The 22,001-nt window shown below is 41.1% G+C and overlaps 1 protein-coding gene across 6 annotated transcripts; it reads right to left on the bottom strand.

The window, feature by feature from the left end:
- Positions 1-1,292: 1,292 nt before the first annotated feature.
- On the bottom strand, positions 1,293-21,948 carry GGPS1 (geranylgeranyl diphosphate synthase 1). 6 transcript variants are annotated; one of them, XM_075707542.1, is made up of 4 exons: positions 21,927-21,948; positions 17,143-17,235; positions 7,809-7,879; positions 1,293-3,940 (listed from the first exon to the last, which is right to left on the bottom strand). In XM_075707542.1, exons 2-4 carry the CDS (start codon positions 17,207-17,209, stop codon positions 3,179-3,181), a joined length of 900 nt encoding a protein of 299 aa, XP_075563657.1. In that variant the 5' UTR covers positions 17,210-17,235; positions 21,927-21,948; the 3' UTR covers positions 1,293-3,178. The 6 variants fall into 6 exon arrangements, with proteins under 6 accessions (XP_075563657.1, XP_075563656.1, XP_075563659.1 ...); XM_075707541.1 differs by lacking the exons at positions 17,143-17,235; positions 21,927-21,948 and adding exons at positions 9,443-9,539; positions 12,536-12,565; XM_075707544.1 differs by lacking the exons at positions 7,809-7,879; positions 21,927-21,948 and adding an exon at positions 4,334-4,487 and having other exon boundaries at positions 17,139-17,165.
- Positions 21,949-22,001: the final 53 nt, after the last annotated feature.

Here is a 22,001-nt window from a genome sequence, read left to right as displayed (position 1 = left end):
CAAGCTACCTCCTCAGAAAGTCCTGAAATGATGCAATTGTCACTATAATTGATGGGGATAACATCAGCTTTTGAAGAAGCAGAGACAGATGTCCCATCCAGTGGCTGGCCACTCAAAGACAGGTGACAGCATTCATTTGCATCCAGCATTCATTTACATCCAAGCAAGCACGCAACCAGAAAACAGACTGAGGTAGGGGGAAATGCTGGAGACTGGTATTTGCATTTCTCTTTATATGCACTGCAAGAGCTAAACCCCCAAGAAATGCACTGGTAACCTGATCAAATTAGAACTTGTTGGCAATGGTAGGAAGGTAATAAGGGGAACAGTTCTGCCTCAAAGGGACTGACACTGAAACCAGCACCCCCTTCATTTCCCCATGGGTGTTTCCACTTGCAACTCAGATTTCCATTTCACAGCAACGCATCTCTTGTGATCAGGAAAAAGCCCTACTCCCTGTGTTGTGGGAGGCATAGCAACAGAAAACAGCACTCTCGTACTGCCTTAAGGAAGTGATTTTCCTAACATGGCTTAACACCACAAGCTTATACTAGAGCCAATACTGGAGAAGAATATTGATGAGGAGGCACAGTCTCATCTTATGGCACCAAATATAAAGTCTACCTTGACTATGGAGCATCACCACTGCTGATGCTTGATACTTAAAGATGCTCTACCTGCTCAACAGAGGAAGAAAAAAGATCCCAGCCTCTTCCAACTCCTAAATACATCAAGAAAAACCCTCAGAGACCTCAGTTCATCCTAACCAAAGTGAACAGCAATGATACTCTGCTTCTGGGCCTTTTAAGTTATATCTTCAGGGTATGCTTTGAATACTGGTATCAAAAGCCTTGAAGGCAGAAGAGTAAGACAGAGCTATATGGTTTCTTGTTGGTCCAGCTTTCTTTTCCCAGGATACTCTTCCCTTCTTACCCATTTGTGGTTTAAAGGGCCTGCAGCTGGAAAACTTCCAGGGTACTTTCTCCTAAGTTAATGGAGGCACATTCTACAAGATAGGGTATGAGAATAAATACTGGGGTGAGCTGTGAGAATGAACCAAAGAAGTGATGACATAGCTGAAGTCTCAGATAGTAGAGAAGTTTTATACAAAAATAAGAAAAGCTACCTCATTAGGGAAGTTTGGTTACACAAAACTGTCAGCAACTGAGCAGACATGAAATGGCACTAAGTGCACTTCACATTGTATATGTTAGTTACAATATCCTAATATGCACAAGGATATATTTTACAGTAAGACCAGGAGATTCTCCTGACAACAACGATTCTTTCCAGTGCTCTCCCCCATTCAACATTAGCTGCAACAGTGCTTAAAAACTCCCAAGATATGGCACAAAATAAATGTGGTACTTTGTTGCAGATAGTATTTTCTCATAAAACATTAAAAATTTACAGGCTTACTACTAAGCACTGCAAGTTATAAAAAAAGAATTACAATTCACTGTCATTAACATTAAAGAAAAGACAGACTTTCACCAACTTCAAGCTATTCAGTCCTGATCACCAGGTCCATTCAGTGAAAATGCTATTATTCTGTGCCTCATCACAGAGCAGACAAAGATTCCTCCTCAGCATGCAGATAAAAGGGATAGGCTATCATCCATAACTACATAATGTCTCTGAAAGCAGTCATCCTGAATTTTTTCATGCTTGATCACTTTCAGAATAACCTTAAGGCTGCCCAGGGAAGCCTTACAGCAACCTTCTTCAGTTAGTTTTCTCAGTGGGTTGAGACCATGACTCTCCCTGCTTTCCAGGAACAGTAAACAAACAGCTGCATAAAACTATCCTCCAGCTGTCAGAAGCCAAGTACCTCTGGCCAATTCTTTTGAGAGTATGCTTGAGCTAACACCACCACTGATAGCACCAGTCCTACCTTTGATCCAAACCATTACCTCCTTACACCAAAGCAAAGCTTTATGTGGCTGTGAAGACTTAGGGAACTGAACCTGATTAAAGCCAGCCCAGCCAAGAAGAAACAAACATCTCCGTTTACATTTTGCTCAGAGAGATGAGCAGAGGGTTTTGTCACTTATCAGCCCCCCCCTCAATCTAGCTCTCAGTTCCAGTTCTATTTCTGTATGTCTGTGTACATAATTTAAAGCACTATTTGAGCAATTAACAAAACTGAAGTGGTATTATAGCTTGGAGAACAAGATGCTGTACTTTGTTTTAGCAGAAAAATTACAGAGCTTGTCTCTTTGGAGAGACCTATAACATGCCTCCAGATAGCAATTCAGAACAGGAATGCAGTATGAATTATAAGCAGAGATTAAGAGAGACCTGCACCAATTATGGTGTCCTAAAGTTACCTGGTGTGAACCCCATTCCATTTCTAGTAGCAGCTTACCATGTTGCTATTTACAGTTACATGTATGAGCTCTAACACAGAGATTTAAGTCCCTGGTTACAAAATACTTGACAGTTTAAAACTCTAAAACCAGGCAATCAAAATTATTCACTGTAGAGCTGGAAACAGCAGCAAATCTATGCTTTGCTGATGTGATGGAATCTTTTCTCTAAGGTACTTAGAGATCTTTATAAAGCTACAATTTCAGACTAAACATTAGTCTTATTTGCATATAAAATACTATTGTTCATAATTTGCATTCCCCTGAAAATATCCCCAGAAGCTGGATAGGGTATTTACTTTAGAACTTAGTAAGCTGATCCATCCGATCTTCACAAGTCTAACACAGAAATATCACACAACAGTTTTATGTGCACTGTGATTGCAAGTATCTTTTGTTATTTAACATTGTACATTTTGGTTTACTAGAGCATTGTTTGAAAATGCACAATACAGTCATTAACACAGAATTTCAGCCAGAAACCTACAGTAACCTGGTTAAAGATATGAGAGTTTTAGGCCTGAAATAATGCTGATGATTGTGTGAAGATGATCACATTTAGATTCAAAACTTGTTTCAGGTCTAGTACCTCTGCTTTAACAAAGCCATCTGTAAGCAGTTACAGTTAAGACTGTACAGATAATAGGGTATATATTTCAATACTCAGTGACAAATTGTTTTTAACAGTGATTTCTGTAACATGGCTACAAGAGAAATTGTTTTAAGCAAGACCGATTATCACACTTCTCAGACAGTCTGGTTATTAACCCATTTTAAAATGTTTTAATCCGTCCCCAGGAGTTAAATTTTTAATTTTCAGTTTCTTTGAACATTTTGCTCAGCTGTTCAACTAGTGCTACAAGCTCAGGGTTTCCCCCAAGTAATTCAATTTGTTTATAGGCTTCAGATTCAAGCTCTTTCAGTGTATTCCGGGTGTACTCAAAGGAACCCACATTTTCAAGGTAATGTACACAGTATTTTTTTATGTCTATGTTTTCTGTCCTTTGACGTAAAATGTTTTGCACCTGAGTACTTTCAGGTCTTGACCAAATTGCATGAATGGTTGGAAATGAGAACTTGCCCTCAGTTAAGTCTTCACAAAAACTCTTGTTTTCACTATATTCTTTGGAGTGCAAGTTGGCATAGTCATCTCTTATTTGGAAGAAGAGGCCAAGTGTGTTAAGAAGTGGCTTTAAGTCTTTTTTATAACTTGAGAACAGCTGCATGAGGCCTACAGCTAATCCAAAGAGACCACCTGTCTTTTGCAGTACCATAGCTTTATATTCAGCTTCTGTAGGACAGGTGTAAGTATCCCTCCAGTAAATATCCAAGCCTTGACCTTTATGGAGTTCCAGAAGTTGACGGGTAAAAACTTTAACAGCATCTGGATGATCAAGGGTTAAAACCTTCTCTAAGCCAAGGAAATACACGTAATTAGCACAGTTGATTACAGATGGAATTCCATAGATACTGTGTGCCACTGGAAAGCCCCGTCGTAGCTTTGAGTTATCTTCAATATCATCAACAAGTAGGCTCGCATTGTGCAACATCTCTGTCACTTCGATGATAACCTATTACAAGAAGAGAAAATGATTAAGTCTCCCACTGCAATTTAACCTCCAGTTTTGCAAGACCTTATTTAAAATGGGTAAGGTTTTAAAGAATGATATTCTCTATCACTGAGGCTCCCCTTTAGACCATTTGCTTTTACCATTAATACAGATTTATGATTCTCTTCATCAGCCAGTTTGCTGTAAGTCCTGGATCACGTGGTCCTGTCTTTTGTGTAATGTTTTCAGATTCAAAGTGAACTTACTCCCTGAAGTGTTTCCACTTGCACACTCCTCTTCATTGTTGCTACAGTTCTAAACTATGCCATTGTCTAGGAGTCAACAGTAACTGTTATTAGAAACATGAATAGAGGAAAAGCAACACAATGTTGTGACAAGTTTAGATTCACTAACCTGAGATCTCCCAAAGTCAGTTCTTGAGAGTGTCAGTTATCATCCATTAACACATTTGTCTCAAACCTTGTTTTGATAAGTGGAGAGTTCATCTTTCTTTCCCCACACTTTGTGTAGTTGTTTTCAGTACTGAGCTCTTAAAGGACAGACTGCTCTCTCTGAAAAATCATTTGGAAAATTCTTGGCAAAAAGACAACCACTACAAGCTCTTTTGGGAAGCTTCCTACACACTTACTAATTCTTACTAGGTAGACCAATATCATACACCATCTGATGTATGCAATAAACTGTTCAGAACATCAAGCATGTAGCTGACTACATTTGACTAAAAGTTAACCTTAACAATTCCAAAGCAGGATAATTCAACAAGAAAAGAATAGTTTTAACAAGATATACTGTGTTTATTTCACAGCTATTATGTAAGGAACCAGTATATTCAGCACCTGCTTAAATGGAAATAAATTTAAGCATGCGAAACTGCATACTGTATAAACTCACTGCAAAATACATCTGATTAAGATACGATTTTAAAGCTAGTGAATCAATTACACTTGCTAGCTACAAACACTGCATTCAGTCAACATTAATCAAAACAACTGTTTCTAGAAAATACTAAGGCCACCGTTAAATAGGCAAGTACCTAGTATGGTCCTATTTGGTGGATGCTGTAGGAAAAAGTAAGAGGGACTTCACTGCAAGCATCTTCCTGAGCAGCAAGTCACCCAGTGTTCAGTGACCAGTGTCCCAAACAGTAAAACCCCAAACCCACGCAATCTAATTGTTTGTCCAAGATATGACTGCAAGAACATACTTAAGAAGCACTAATGACTCACCTACCAGTTAGAAGCAAGCCCTACTTTGACCTGTAAAGATATGTTGTTGCCCATTGACTTTAAATCAGAGGATAGAGTACTTACTGAAAGCAACTTTGCATACCTGTTTGATATAATGGACTAAAAGAATATTCATTCTTATTCTCAATACTATCAGGAAAGTTTCCCTGTATTCTGTGAATTCCTTGGATAAGCCTATTCTAGCATTTCTCTTGCTAACCTATTTCATATCACTGTCAGTTTCATGAACTTTCACAGCTTCTAGACATTTAAGGTTTAATTGAAATAGCACTTCATAACTTAATTCAAACACACAGTCATCTTGTGAACTTAAGAAAAGACAGTGTCAAAAATGCTTCAAAGTTGAAAGGAAGGAGCAAAACAGTTCAGACAGCAGAAAAAGCTTATTTTAGAAGACATCAGGAAGTAGCCTGAGGAAATGAAAAGACTGTTCTTCATAATGAAAGCTGAAGAACCAGTACAGAGTGTTATGCTTTCTTACAACTTAAGCCTATCAGATCAGCAGCTGCTGCACCATCACTCCAACACACAGATTTCTACCTCCTTATCTGCAAGAGCTTCCAAATTTGCTTGGCCCTGTATAGGCCATTTCAGTGCCTCCTTAGAAGAAAGTTCACCTGACAAACCCAGCGTTTTCTAATTCAACAAGCTGAAGTGCTTTAGTGCAGCATCAGATGAGTATTAGAGATGCAGCTGGGGGGGCTGGAAAATGAGACTGCTTGGCTGGGAAAAAAGTGAAATGGTGGCAGCAAATAGTAAAATCAAGTACCAAGGAACAGTATCCTCAACTGTATTCATCAAAACAAACTACATGAAGACAAATGATCTAAGGTAAAAAAAAGTCCTACAAGGAGGGCCAGAATTCAGTCCTACAAGGAGGGCCAGAATTCAGATTTTTAATCAAAGAAATACAAATAGCTGGAAGAGAATCACGCTGCTAGACAACTGGGACATCTTAAGAAGATTATGAGACAGACTAGAGGTGGTCCTGCAGACCTCAACAACTTTATTAAAATTAGTACAAGGATGCACAAAATCAGTAATAATTGTGGCAGGATGCAGATTAAAAGATGGCAGGGTCCTGGTTTTGTGCTCAAATGACCTGAAGAATAAAAATAAGCTATTTGCGATGGAAGCTTAATAAGTGGTAAAAGAAACATTAAAGCATCAGTTTTCTTCATGAAGATAACCACAACAAGTGGTCTAAGTTTTCAATAACAGTTACATGATTATCAGTTTAAAAGTGATAGGTAGAACTGGTAACTTCTGTTCACACAGAGGCATTGCAGCTTTAGTTTACTATAGTACATGAGAGAAGAGGGACCTGTACTGTCATTGTTGCCCTTTTGCTGAGCACCCATCAGACTGCAGCATAAGAAATCCCAATTGGACAGAATGGAAGAGTTTGTTATCATGGAAGGGGTTCAGCATGGGCAGACAGGCCCAGAGAGGCTGCAGAATCTACATCCTCAGATTTTCAAAACTCAGCGAGGCTCCCAGAAGCCTAAAGTAGCTACAGAGCAAGCCCCACTTTAAGCAGGGAGTTCTCCTAGATAACTTCCAGAGGCTTCTTCCAATCTGATTTCTGATCTATGATACTAGACTAAACCCATGCATACAATACACAGGTCACTATAAAATACATTTTATTCAGATATGTAGCTGAGCACAAAGAGTAAAAAGAAGTGTCTAGCTGGAAGCCAGAATAAATCTGGCTAAAAAGTTATATAGACAGGTTGGAAAATAGAAGAGTTACTAGCTGATCAATACAGCCTCTTCCTTCATTGTTCAAATCACTTACACCATTTTGCTGCTTGAGGACTATGAAGTGTCACTCTTAAGCCACCCTAAAGAGGACCCCTTCACAAACTCTAAAGGTACTTCTGCCTACAATTAATGAAATTAACTAGACACCAGCTGGTAAGAGTCAAACCCCATAAGTGGTTATTTTAATTCCTTACATTGTCTTGGATACAGAACATCTTTTGCACCCTGGATATGCAGCGTGACAAAACTGTAGTCTAAGAGGATAATTTTTCATTTGACAAGCCACAGTGTTTAAATACACAGCCATACATCTTGCACAGATTTGTCCAACAGAAAAGCAAAAGGAAAGGAGAATTTCTAGTCTAATGCCTCTCATTAGGGAGTAAGGACTCTAGACTGTATGATAAGACCACCACAGTTTTAGGTCCAGAACAAGGAGTGGTTTGTAAAGTTGATGTAACTGCTGTCTTTGATATTCTTGCATAAAAAAAATCATAAGGTTATTTTCAACCACTACATTTGTGTAGTTTACAAGGTAACTGTCTCGCTTTTTTCAGAAGTCATTGAAAACTCAGTGTTAGTTATGTTAAGTGGGTAACAACAGTAGCTGCTTATCTACAACTTAAAAGGTTGAGCACACTTGGAAAGAACTAACTATTCTATGTAAGGCAAGTCATGGACGTAATTTCTTTAGCATTACATCACAGCCAAAGCTTTTCCTGAAAGTTTACTTCAATATATTCAGAAACTAGTGCATTTAAGATTTCTGTTCATTTATGTTAGGGAAGAGAATCATCTGTTACCAGTAGTCTTGGAAAAAAGGCAACAGCCCTTCAAAAATAATTAGCCAGTACCTGTATTTTATCTTCTGGAACATTCAGCCAGTGATTAAAGGCCTGTGACAGTTTGGTTCTCACTTGCTTACCTACAATAAAAATATTATAGGCATTTATAAAAAAAATAATCACATAAAGTTCATTATTAGGGACAACAGTTTGTCTTAACAACTATAGCTGATTTGATAGCAGTAAGCTGATCAGTGTGATCACTTGGAAAGCAGAAAATATATCATAGCACATACCTTGTTTCCTCATTGTATAAACATCACAATTATCAGCAACTTCAGTTTTAAACATTTTACAGTATTATGCAAAGCACATATTTACCGCTTACTGTATTTAGTTTGGGCAGTTTAATTAGTAAGTGATCCTGAGTATGTTGGTAACCTGTACAGATCAGCTTACTACTTCTGAAAGTAAGCCCTAGTTTGCCAGGCATGTTGATTTTGTGTATATAACAGATCAGGAAGTTTTAACTATGATTCATCATTAGTTGAACATATGGGTATTTGTCGAATATCTATTTCTCTCCATTTTTAGGTCTGTCTCCTGTAGCACTCTTCACTTGAGACTGACAATTTGTAAAACTGGAGACTGACATTTGACATACTTACTTAGTAACTCTAAAGCAAAATCTGAATAGAATATACTGAACAGAATTGAGCTTTCCAAGAATTCAGACATTTATCTTATACCTGAGAAGTCTACCTGCAAATAATAGAGTTTGTTCTGCTTTGGCTAAATCTGGTTTGGTAGAGCCAAGCACTCGTCCTGCTCCATAGGAATGAAAGACAAGATCAAAAGTCCAAGTTTAGTGTTAAAATAAGCATTACCATTCAATCCAGATATGTTTTACATGATGGAATTAATCTTCGTAGAAGTTAACCTATATGGCTATAAATTATTGATGCCAGCTTGCTTTAAAAAATTGCTAGGAATCACGTACAAATATTTATTCAATGCCTACTAATGATCAATATGAAATAAAGTCACTCCCTACCCACACAGACAATGTTGCTCTGAACTTTGAGAAGCTCAGCTATGCACAAGATCTTTGAATAACTGCAAGACAGGTTTAGACGAACAGCTCTGCATATGTAGCTCACATCAACAAGGCCTTTGGAAAAAGTTTTAAATAAGCTTCAAAGCAGTGCAACCTAGACAGAGGGTTCCATATTACTTGTTTCAAGATCTACTGAGAGATATAACTTAATGATTCTGCAATATTAGTCCTCATGTTGATGATGCCACCTTGTCTGTAGCACTGAAGAAATTTCAACATTTGAACCTCTCCCTAAGGCTTCTCCATTGCTGTGTGACCAGCACATACAGAACAGCATAATAAAAATGAGTAGATTCACTTACAGACACATACCCTGGAGAAACTGGACTGAGGATTTTCCCTTTTTGAATGAAGTCATCACCAGGTAAGCAACAGCTTTGTGGTTTGGGCTCTGTAGCAAGGGCAATAACCTTCCCCCCCGGCTCAAAAGGCTTCGGTTTTTGTCTCAGTTCTCAAAGATTTCTACTACTTCCCATCACCACCACCTTTTGGTTTGCATTAGAAGAGACTAACGAAAAGGTGCTGCTGTTCCCCCCTGCAACAGCTTTGTCCTCTGTCTCTGTCCTGTATGAAAGGGCACTCCTACCTGGACATACACTATCATTGGCTTGTGTTCTCCATTTTTGCGCTCCATGCTCAGTTTTAAACACTAACAGCTTTCTGCAGGAGGGAGGGAGGGATTGTTTTGGCTGTCAAATAGCAGAACAGATGTTTTAAGCTCCCCATGCCAGGCTTGCTCTCTATCAGAAAAGTACATATCTGGTTCTAAATTATTTTTTTAAACCCTGTTTATTTAAATCAATAATTTGCTGTCTTAGAAGTTCACTGTTTTAACACAGGTAATCAGAGCTCAAATTTGAATACCAAATTAGAGTAGTGCCCAAGAGTTTAAAAACCTCTTACATTAACTAAGCACCACCACTAATTCAAATTAGACCTGCTTCTGACATCTCCTGCAGATACGGAAGATTTGAAACACTTCAGACACTCAGACCTCCCCCCTTTTCCCCATGTGGTTAGATCAGATTTTGGCCAGATTGTTCCTCTGATCTGATTCACTACATACTTGTGACCACCAGTAGTGCACAAGGGAGGGTCAAAGTGCCCTGCATCAGAGGTTCAATATTTTATTTTAAAATAATTGCATGAGTTAATTGAGGGGAAAAGGTTGGTCAAAAATCTTGAGAATAACTGTTACAAATATCTGCCAAACTGTATGGCTTGCCAGTTAAGTATTCACAAATATTTCAATACATCCATAAAGAAAACAACTCAAGAGATAATACTAAGGAAGTGTACCTTATCTACAGCTGCTTATTCACTTCTGAGTTACATCGATATAGACAACACCTACTTTTTTACATAAGGCAGCTAATTCTGTTTTTCTGAATGTGCTTCCTAGAAAATGGAATGCTGGATGTTCAGCAACAAGTGTTTTTTCATTATGAGGAACATGACTACTAGCACACACTCTAAATGGATTATTAAATTGCACAGTGGATTTAGCCACTTCAGTTCCTTAGTACAGACAGCATTTGAATTGTTAAGACTTGTCTATCTTGACTAGCAAGGCTGTCTAGACACAGACTATTCAAGGAAAAACCACTATCTGTATAGTGAAACATTCATTTTTCCTTTTATAGGTGCAGATTTGCTTATGTGAGCCCCTTTAAAGGAACATTATTGCTACTTAAATGCTATTTTATCTTATTTTGAAGTCTGTCCTACCCAGTCTACGTGATATCACAGCAGTTTTCTGTATGCATGTTTTATGCCTACAGCCATGCTATGATGGCAAAAGACCAAAGCCCCCTAATACTGGTCTCAAAAGCCTAGATGCAGAAGCCTCCATTCCTTGCCACAGCCCTCTTCTCCCCAAACTAGACAAGACAACAATCCAGGGACACCAGGACAAAATTAAAAGGAGTAAAACTGGCAGAACTACCTGGTTTCTTCACTGTCACACATCACTGCTATGTTAATTACTCTAGGCAGGCTATTGTAAAACTGAAGAATACAGAGGTCTAACTTCCAAAATCAGAAGCTCTACCTGCTGGATAGAACTATACTAATAGACATTACTGCACCAAGCTTTTATCCAAGTTATGCTAAGTGAATTTGGTTTAATCTGCTTAAGATCCCAGTGTTACCCAAATCAAACAGCAAATATGGAAAGCTTTTCTTAGTAAGGCTGGGTGGAAAAGGCAACAAAATATTCAGAACATAACAGATTCACTCTGAGGAAACTCCTTCTACAGATAAGAATGTAAACCCCTTATCCTTGAAACAAAGATCAAGTTAGATTAAAGATGTACTGAGGACAATCCCTCCCACCTCTTTAGACAGACAACATGCTTCTCTAAAACAAACAAAAAAAATCAGCCTGACTTACCCTCTATATACACAATTGTTCTTATGATAGGGTACAGACACAAAACCCACAGACCTCCAGCTCTGGACAGGCTCCTGATTAGTATTTCTTCACTCCTGCTGCACTAAAGTGACCACAAACTATGCCCTTAGGGCAGCACCCCACTTACAGTGAGGGTGCATAAAAGGCATAGAACAGCATGGGAAAGAGCAAAGGGACTATTAACCAAGCCCTCATTAAAGCCTCACTAAGCTAATTCAACTCATTACCCCAGCAGAAAACTGTCTGCTTTTTGCTAGGTTAGCTTTCTGCCAGCTTTACGTACTGAGTCAGCTTATGAAGTGGGTCTGCCAGAGTTAGTACAGGGTAAGCAGCAGATGCTGAGAGCCAGGAGAATGCTTCCTTCTGGAGGAAGCAAGCTACTATATTACCTCAGCTACATGGCACACTTTCACATTTAGCTCTGTCCTCTGATGGATTAAGGATAAACAGATAAATTCCCCAAGCAGACCTCCCCACACAGCTACAAGAACACTACAGCCAGCGTAAGTGAACTTCAGGAAGACAAGCAAAGAGAGCAGGACCATACGCTTTTAAACCTGGGCAGTCACTTTTGACAGATTGAGGTCACTGTAGAATTGTCTAGATTAACTCCCCCAGGAGGTAACCCAAAATAGGGTTAGCTAGTCCAGGGCTGTGATCCTATTTTTGCCTTGTTCCCTCCTCTCAGGACCCTGAATGCCACCATCCCATTGTCACCGCAGCCAAGGTTGCCCCCAGTCACATCCTAACCAATTATTCCTTGTTTCTAAGTGTGAGGTCCAGCATAATGCCTTCCTTCATCAGCTCCTTGATCACCTGTCTTAGCAAGTGCTCATCAATGCATTCCAGAAACCTCCTGGATTGTCTGTGCCCTGCTGTGTTGCTGCTTCTACCAGATACTGAGGTAGCTGAAGTCTTTCATGAGGATCCAGGCCTGTAGATATGAGGCATCTTTCAGTTGTCTGAAGGCCTCATCTGCTTCTTCCTGCTCAGGTGGTCTGTAGCAGAGACCCACTATAGTGTCACCCCTATTGACCTGCCCTCTAATCTTAACCCATAAGCTCTCAACAGGCTTATCATCCAACTGAAGGCACAGCTCCATGCAGTTCAGCTGCTCTTTTACATAAAAGGCAACTCCCCCTCCTTGCTGTCCCAGACTGCCTTCCTAGGCAGTCCATATCCACCCACTGCAGCACTCCAGCTGTGCAAGCTACCCCACATCAGATTCCCCAATAAAACTACAGCCCTGCAACGTGCAGACCTCTAACTCCTGCTTATTCCCCATGCTGTATGCATCTGTACAGAGGCACTTCAGAGAGGCACTCAGTCCTGCAGTTTCCCCCATCATGTTGTCCTGTTCATACTTCCTTGTTTGAGCATGTACACCTGAGACAGGCTGTCTTCAGCTCTGTTCTGTCAATTACAAAGTTTCTCTCATCCACATCAGCCCACACCCTTTGTTTGCAAGTTCACTATTTCCTTACTTGATTGTGGGTAGTCATTCTCCTCTGTTGTAATTTCTAGCTTAAGTCCTTTCTCACGAGGTTGCTCAGACTGTTGGCAGGTACACTTTCGCTCTGACTCGGGTAGGTGGATGCTACCTCCTCCTGGTAGTCCTTGATCTACAAAGGCAGTCCCATGGTCATAAAACCCAAAGCTCTGCTGTCAATATCAGCAGTGCAACTAACTAGCTGTTGACAGGCAGGATCTGTCTGTTCCTCTTCATAGTGAGGGGAAAGGTGTTCAGGATCATGGAGAAAAGCCACCTGGCTCCCTGTGCCCTTGGCCCTCATTCCAAAAGCCACAGTCATGCCTGATAAGCTCCAGGCATCCCCTTGCTATATCCATTAGTACTCAAGGGGAAGAGCTGCAGGGTTAAGTAGTATGAGGGTGAAACACACCTCAGCGGTCCCTCCGTAACATCCCTGCTCAGGGCTACCCAGAAGCAGCAAGCCTCCATGAGAGAGCAGCCCAGATGGAGGCCTCTGTCCGCCACAGGAGGCAATCTCCCTGCTACTATCACTTGCTCTGCCACCAGGCACTGGTCTGATGCTTTGTTGTATACACAGCTCCCAGCCATGCGTCTTCTTCCAGTGCACTGAACCTATGTGGCAACTGTACATCTGCTCGAGGAACCTGAGTCTTTCTCCTGGTGCCAGAAGCCATCAGCTCCCAGCCTTCATCACTGTGGGAGTTTCCATTTTGCAACCCAATATGCACAGACTGTTCCTGCCCCTCCTTCAATATACCTGGAGGTTTCAGGCTCTTGAACCTGCAGGGTCTTGCTCTTTTTTGTTATTTCTGACGCTGTGCAGCCTGCTGACCCCCTTCCACTGCTCTCTTGCTTGGTGACAAACATTTTCTACCACTGCATGCTTTTTAAGGGCAGTGACATCACTTTCTTCTGGCGCAGTGGGTGCCCCCAGGCATCCCTGCAGCTCAGAACCTGGAGAGCTGCAGCCTCCCTAAGGAACTTGGCCCAAGCTGAAGCCTCCGATGTGCCAAGTGTAGTTGTGCCAGTGGTAGAGATCATGCTCTGTGGCACTTAAGTCCTTCACCAAGGCGGTCAAGTTCAACAACCCAGCAGAAAACACTGAAAAACAAAAGCCAGTCTTGATTGCTTAGCTTGCTAAACAAGCCCAGAGCAATGCACATGAAAGGGAAGATGCAGCGTCATGAAAAGTATCAGAACCTACCCCTTTCAACAGCAAGCTGTTGACCATATCAGTTTTACTGCAACTGAAACTCCATATACTCCTTAGTGCTGCAAAACCAGCTACTGCTGTTTACTCAGCCACTCAGAGGTAAGATTCATCACCTGTGTGAATCAGGTCATTTTTGAGACAAACCACACTGGAAACTGTGAAAGTTAAGCCTGTTTATTGCACTTTGATTACAAGACTAAAGGACAGAATACTAGATTAAGCAGAACACTGCTATAAATTAGTATGGCAATATTCTACTACAATGAGATTTTACAAGTTACTGTTTCAGAATGTGTGTTCTCCCAAGCACTAAATTCTGCTAGTGAAGGAATAAATATTAATTACCATACTAGCAGTTAAAATAGCAACTTAGTAAAAAAAACCTTAAGCCTACTAGTTTCTCTATCCTAGTGCTGTTGAAGTCAAAGAAATAAACAAATGTAGTTTGAAGTATTACCCCCAAACTGTTACCATTAGAAGTCCTACTTCATTAACAGGAAGCAGAGTAATCAACTTCCACTTGCACTGAGGGATTAATCCTTAACAGTTACAGAAGTTTGTGTTCTTACACTACAGACAACATTAGCAGGCACCTATTTTTTTCCAAACCACCTTAACACTGTTGCACAACCCCTTTTATGTAAACAAAGTTTGATCTGTATCTAAATTCATTCAAGTTCTCATAGGTTACTAAACCATTTGGAGAGTTTGTTTTTCTAACTAGTCTTAAAAGACAAGCAACTGGACAATTGTAGGGCCATAAATGTACATATTTGACACTCAGCCAAGCTTTCTGCAAAAGCCCCTCAGAGGTCAAGCTCATCCAACACAAAAACAGCTCCTTGTACCCACCCTTGTGCCAGCTCACTAACAAGAGAAGATAAACCAGGCAAGTTTTTAACAGGTTAGGTGATTGCTAACCAAATTATTAGGTAGTACCAATCTGAGAACTGGCACATCTTAAGAAGCAGGAGAATACTGCCAGAAGCATAAAAAGGATAGAATGAAACTGCCTCTTTCAGCAAGCGCTTGTTAGATTAGCTCAGGCATCTCATTCAGTCTCCACCCTAATTATTAAAAGCTAGCATATGCCCAATTCTTCCCCCCTCACCAAGCATTGGTGCTCATACTGATCCCAAGGTTCACACAAGTATCTGGCTCCTACTGATCTGTACTTGGCATAGCTGACTTTGGGCAAAGCCACACCGTTTCAGAAACTGTACATATCCACCTATATGATTGTGAACCCTCCTTGCTTCACCTGTTACTCAGTACAAGCTTTCCACAGGTATACTACTTTTACATGCCTAGTTTAAGACAAGTCTTCCCTTCTGAATCATTTCTGCATAGAAAGAAGTGTATCTTGTCTCTCACCTTCTCCAAAACAAACCAAATTAACAAGAGATCAACATGTTCACATGGGCTATCAGATTTACGATACTTTGGCAGGATAGGATATAAAACACTTACACTGTCAGTAAGTATAACATTACATAAACCATCAGTATAGAACAATCAGGGTTGAGCTCACAACAAAGTAATTTAGCCTCAGCAGTCAAAGTGGGAAGGTTAAGCGTATACCCTAGATGCATCACTTCAAATGAAAGCTAACTGAAGAGCTACTACTCAAGCACTTTTGCCTATGGAAGCTTTTTTGGCACTTTTTGTCTGTTGTATATTCCCTACTAGGAAGCTGAGCTTTTTTTTGCCGGTACCTACAATACCTTAAAAAATAATTAGCAGCTAAAGATGCAGAGGTGTTACAATGTACCTGGGTTATATGAGATAATCTAACCAAACAAAAAGCACACTTAAAGATGGTATTGGACCAAAATAAATTCCTTCAGAACCAGCTCTTAGAAAGCTCTCTGGAATATTGTAGACTCATTCTCAAGGTAGTTCTCTAGCAAAACCACCACCCAGTTCAACATACCCAAATGGAATATACTGTGGGAAAATGGGAAATGAACTTTCTGGCATTAAAAAGGCATGTTACTGCCAAATTCTTTCCTTTTCTTATTTTTCAACTCAAGTAGTGCTAACTGCCAAGTCAAATGAAATCACTAATGTAGATAAGACAATCCTGGATATTTGTCAAGATTAGTAACAAAATTCATTTACACAGGTATAATGAATTAGGACCCACAGGACCTACCCTGCTGACATACAGGTCTTGTTGCAGATGTGCAAAAGCCACGTAGTACTGTGCCTGTGATTCATTAGGCTACTCGTCTAGACAGAAGGTCTTCTGTCCCAGTCAGATATAATTTTGGTTAGAATTATTTTCCTTATTATTTACCATTATCTTCCTTAACTCCACCAGTACGCAATGTAAGCTGGACAGAAGGCAATTGTGCAATAGTTCCAATGACAAAGTAGTTCTGCCGCTATTTTTACAGAGTTAGTCACTTTGATAGCTTGTATGGCCTTCCTTACACTTTAGGTGTACAAGTAAAAGCAAACAATCTCACTGTTTAGTCAGCAAAGAGGCTTCCGAGAGGCATATCCATACAGTAGTTCTCTATCAATCTGCCTCCTGAATTCTGCTAGAACAGAAAGACTCAAGACTGAAAACTTTATTTGAATGTGTTGCTAGTGACCTGATACCACACACGGACAGGTTGATCCTCTGGCAAGTGAAGTAATCCAGGGACAGCCAAAATGGGCCATAAGAACGCCTGGCTCTACACATACCAGGGAGAAGAAATTACACAAAAGAAACAGGCTATTTTTAAAAAAAGAAAAACAAAACACCAAACCAAACAAGACCCCCCAAAAACCAAAACAACAAACCACAACCTGTTGAGTCCAGTACAGCAAGCAGATAAACTTGGGGCTGATGATATTTTGTTCTTTAAGTATGGGATCAAGTCTTCAGTACTTGCCCTTATCAGTTTTAAAAAGCAAGTCAGCTACTCTGAATGGAGAACAGAGTAACTGACATACCACTTACACTGCAACAGACACTCAAGAGCTTTTGTACCAATCTCACCAAAAAGGGTGGTTCTACAAGAGGAAGGAAAAAAATATTGAAAAGTGTTACTTTTAATTATTCTTAAATCCACAAATTAAGAATGGATAAACCTTCTTAGCTTATACTTCCTGAGACAAAAGTCACTAGAAAAACAATTTTGATATTTAAAAACAACACAGTACAAAGAAACTTGCCTGGTAGTTGAAGTAAATACTGGTATGGCTCTAGGATTCTTTTAGATGTTTCATCCATCCCATCCATTTCTTTATTTCCTAAGAGGTAGTTCACTGTTAAAGAAAGTGTTATTAATACTATTTAGATAAAAAATTAGGGAAGTAAAAAAATAGATGCATACAATTAATAAAGAGTCAGCTGACTTCAAGGTTAGGTGCAAATACTCCAATTTTGAACACGACACCTTCAGTTAATACTACCTTCACTACATAAAAAAGTTTTCTGGATGTGATTTAGAAAAGTAATGAGCATATGTATTAAATAGTTTTCTTTAATCATTCATGAATAGTTTAAACCAACTCCTAGACTTTGTTTGCTGTGACTTTTATAAGTATTAGAGGGCTTAGATGAGAGGTATTTAAAACATTAGCATTCACAACAATGAAGCTCCACTGTAAGTCTTTAGAGAAGACACTCAGCACATACAAAACCTCATGACTACTCTGATTAGTCTGACCTCCCTAAATGCTTTCCCCATACACAAGTGGGGATGCCTAAGAGCAGAAAAATATACCTTACACCAATGCAGCCTAAACAAGTTGAACACTAGCTTCACTCTTCTGATAGAATTCTTCAGTCCTGTTTTAGAAGGCAAAACAGGAATATACAGTTTTCTTACCTCTGTTTAAGCATACAGACATCTTTACACACTTCTCCCTATACTATATATATCATAGACTCTTATGAAAAATCTTTTAGGATCCTTTACCTACATAGCTCAACAATTTTCTATTGATTATGTTTCAGTTCACATACCTTTGGTCATCTACATCTGCATTTTTTCCCAACTGTTTTCTAAAACAGATATTCTGTCCTTTCACCTCTAGCCTTCCTTGCTGCACTGCAGATGCAGCAGCTCAAAACAATTCTTCTAATGTCATTTTAAGACAGGAACTGCAGCAGTAGCATAGAGTGTCATGCTACTTCAGCATCATTTCTCAGTTACTTAGCTAGCATCCTGGAAAGGATGTACTTTTTGCCCCTGGAGTAACTTAATAGTTATATAAATTATCCAGAAAGATAACTATTTTAAAGCAATATTTATAAGTATGGACGGGTGCATTTTTAATGTAGGTATGTTAAGGAGAGTGGTTAACACAAGTGTAATAAACTGTATTTCACACTTGCTCAAAATAATCCAGCAATACTTTCCATCAAAAACTCAAAAGATCAGCATTAAGATCACTACTTCCTCTTAAGCTACCTGGACAAACTGGTATTCCTGAACATTCATGACCTTTCCCTTTCAGTACAGCTCAATCAGTTCCTGTCTACTCCCATTCCCACCCTCCACACCCGTAAGTATTTGTAACAATCCAAATTTGGGAACTGATCTGTATTAATAACTATTTTCCAAGCTTAGGTCTGGATCAATTCCTTTATTTGCTTCACTGCCTATGTTAATCAAGTGCATTAGCACTTCAGGGGCAAGAAAGGCTATTTAAGCAAACACAGTTGCCAACAAAATGCATGTAAGACCACACCTTTTGGGAAAGCTTTGTGTAGTTTCTTAGCAGTACAGCCTTTCCATCCTATCTCATGGTGTGCCAGCACAACTAGCAGTCAGGCCACACAGTAGTCTGAATCAGATTTGACACCCTCAACTACTTATTTTGTTTTCAGCTTGTTGGTACAACTGAAGGGATAGGAACTGCTTTTAAGACAGCACTGCCACAGAGAGTCAGCTGTCAAACTGTACCCTTAGATATCAAGGATAAGTCTCAAAGGACTTCAGTGAGGAAGTGAAATCAAAAAGATTATCACAGTCCACCTCCAGGTGTTTTAAGCAGAAAGAAGCTGGTAGAGATGGATGTAAGGAGACACTATCAGCAACTCTTTTGAGTATTATTTGTCGAAAAGCTGCACAGATGGTTTAGAATTCAAAGTACCCCGCTATCCAACAGAGCTAGGAAGAGATGTTAGGGTTGGAATTGCTTCTCTGTAAAAGTTTCTGCTTAAAAGTAAATCTTAAAGTTCTTCCTCTCCCCTCAGGGAATTAGGTTTCTTGCCTGTCTGTAGGACACGAAGACAGTATTCAGAATCTCCAACTAACTTGAAATTTGCTAGTATGACACAGCAGCAAACTAAATCTTTGTATCTTTTGGCACAAAACTAACAGGAGTCCATCTGAAATGCTGCTTGTCAGCAGAAAATTAGTCGGGCACCTCTCCCTCTCCCACAAGTGCCAAGACTTTTTTTAAAAAAAAAAAATAAAAGGGAAGCAAAAAAGCTCCAACAGACAGAGAGTGGATGGTAACTTAGCTTAAATCACTATAGTTAAAGGTAGCACAGCAGTCAAGAAAAGTTTAAATGAAGTGATAGGGAACCTCCACTAAGGAAAAGAGAAACGGTCTGATTATTCAGCTACGTATCTAATACACCCACTGAAACAGGAACAGCAAGCAGAACCTCCCCCAAACTTACACAATGAAAGGGACACTTGATAAAGAAGTACGTAAATGAAGTTGCTTATAAAGGCCTGTAAGCAAGAATACCATGATACGAGACTTGTAATTTTACTGCTCTTTGCGCAAAGTCATCACCTTTCACACACTTGGGAAATGCTTGATATTAAGAGTTTCCTACCTAGGTGACTGACCAATTTACTACAGAAGTTACACTGTTGCAGAAAGTCTTCTCAATGAAGACATTTAGAGAGAATATCTCAGTCAGCACCTCCTAATGAAAACTAAAATTGCTGGGAGTTAAATAGTAAATGAAAGGGAATGCAAAGCCTTTTGTTAGTGAAAGTGTAAGAATTGATTACATGTGTGCTTATTCAAAAGATTAAGGCAGTTAAGGCCATTTTGCCTTTCAAACCAGTACACAGACTTGCTGCATTTCAATTCACACATGACTAAGTTATTTTTCCAGTTATTTCTCAGTATCCCCACACAAGCATACAGAACAGCTGTTATGGGCATGGGCCATGCAATCACAACAGAGGGCCTACAGAACTGTCTTTTAGACTGCAACAAGCCTTACCTCTAGATCTCTTTGAAAACACAAGACACTAGAATAAGGCAGTGACATGGGCTTCCATAAGTCATAACTATTCTAAAGCTATACTTGAAGCTGTGGTCTGTGTCTAGGAGCTTTCTAGGGAGGATGCAAGTAATATTAATTCTAGGTTGACATACAAGTCAAGAAAAATCTTCACTTTGGAACTTAGTAAAACAGCTTCTCGCCCCATCCCTTCCATCCCATTCTACAGAATATTCTCCCCCTCCTCCAAATTAGGGCAATATGATCACTGAAATAGTCCAGGTTAAATATACCATTGCTATTTTAAAAAGCATCACTGTCTCAGTGGCTCCGTTCACAGTGCAGTTGCACAGAAAACAAAAGAGAACCACCAAAGGAGCAGAGAGCTGTACTGGAAAAGAACCGTCCAGAAACTTCTTAAATCGGCTCCCTCACAGAATTTAGTGCACTGAGACACTGGTTTCATTGTAACCGGGGGGGGAGGGGGAAAAAGCCCCAAATAGGGGAATGTAGGAGTGAGAAGGTCTGTTTCAGAAGGAATACACAGAAACTATTGTGAATGTGTATTGTTTCAAAGAGGCTATCAAGACTCTTAATCCAAATGTAATTTGGACAGGATACTCATTACCCTAATCCCATTCTCATTCTAATTATTCTCATTCTAATTAGTAGAGTCCTCTTTACATCCCCACCCCCGGGCTGATACCGAACAAAATCTTGTATTCAACTTAAGGGTAGGCAACTTCCCACAGGTAGAAGGACAGTCACACATTTTCCCCGAAGATGAATTAGTAAACAAGCAGCTTTCCATAGCTGCAATTTCAACACTAACACCGGAACAGCACGAACATACTGTTGCTGGAATCGCGCTTCGGTTTTAATAGACTTTCCAGATGTGATTGAGCACAAACGCTACGGGAGCCAGGCAACACCACCTGGGCTGTCAAAGTCCCCGCACTACGCTGCGACAGCGCACAGGCAGAAATGGGGTTTTAAGCTGCAGGCTGAGCCGGGGACAGAAAGCGAGTCGGCAGAAACCGTGACTACTTCTGAATGGCTCCTCAGGTTAAAACTCACATTTCACAAAGAACGTGGCTACCCTGCTTGCAGACGCCTAACCCCCGCCCAAAGCATCACCGCCAAACCAAAGCAAATAAAGTTCATTTTTGGGAGTTCAGCTAAGAGAGGTAAACGCGGAGGCGGCAGAGGCTCTCTAGCTGCCTCCACAACTCAAAGGCACACAAGCCCAGCCTCACCAGCGCCATTTTAGATAAAGCGAGACCAAGAGCCGAGGGCTCCTCGCTCCCCCTACCCGCCGTCCACCCCCATTTTCTGATCCGCGCTGTCGGCAGCCGGCCTCGGCCGCCGGGGAGGGAAGCGCCGCCCGCCGCCAGCCCGGCGCGGCCCCGGCCCCCGAGCGCTCCCTCAGCCCGCCCCGGCGACAGCGCCGCTGCCCGCCGGCGCCGCCCAGCACCACCGGCGGCCGCCGGCCCCCCTTCCCCTCAGCCCCTTCCCGGCCCCCTTCCGGGCAGCCTGCCAGCCCCTCCTGGGCGGGGCGGCCGCGGGACCCGCTCCCCCCGCCGCCGGGCTCGCCCTGGCCGCCCGGCCCCGCGCAGAGGGGAAGGACCGGGCTCCCCCGCCGGACGCCGCGCCGGGCGGCGGCAGCGCCTCCCACCGCCAACGGCCGGCTAACGGGCAGGCGGCGCGGGGCCGCCCCAAGCGCCCGGCCCCAGCCCGGGCAGCCGCCGCCGCCGCTCACCTCTCGCCGCCGCCGCCGCCGCCGCCTCCTCCTCCTCCGCCAGCCGGAGCCGAGCCGAGCCGAGCCGAGCCGCGC

This window comes from Pelecanus crispus, chromosome 3 (genome assembly GCF_030463565.1).
Source record: "Pelecanus crispus isolate bPelCri1 chromosome 3, bPelCri1.pri, whole genome shotgun sequence".
Lineage (NCBI taxonomy): Eukaryota > Metazoa > Chordata > Aves > Pelecaniformes > Pelecanidae > Pelecanus > Pelecanus crispus.
This window is presented reverse-complemented; position numbering and strand designations above follow the sequence as displayed.

Bases quoted from the DNA above. Each gene is read 5' to 3' on its own strand.
- GGPS1 (XM_075707541.1), bottom strand. From the start codon at position 12,565: ATGCATACAGCATGGGGAATAAGCAGGAGT. The intron at 7,880-9,442 runs GTAGGAGTGCCC...TTTTTATTGTAG, and splicing joins CAATGATAGTGTATGTCCAG to GTAAGCAAGTGAGAACCAAA. The intron at 3,941-7,808 runs GTACTGGCTAAT...TTCTTGTAATAG, and splicing joins TTCCAGAAGATAAAATACAG to GTTATCATCGAAGTGACAGA.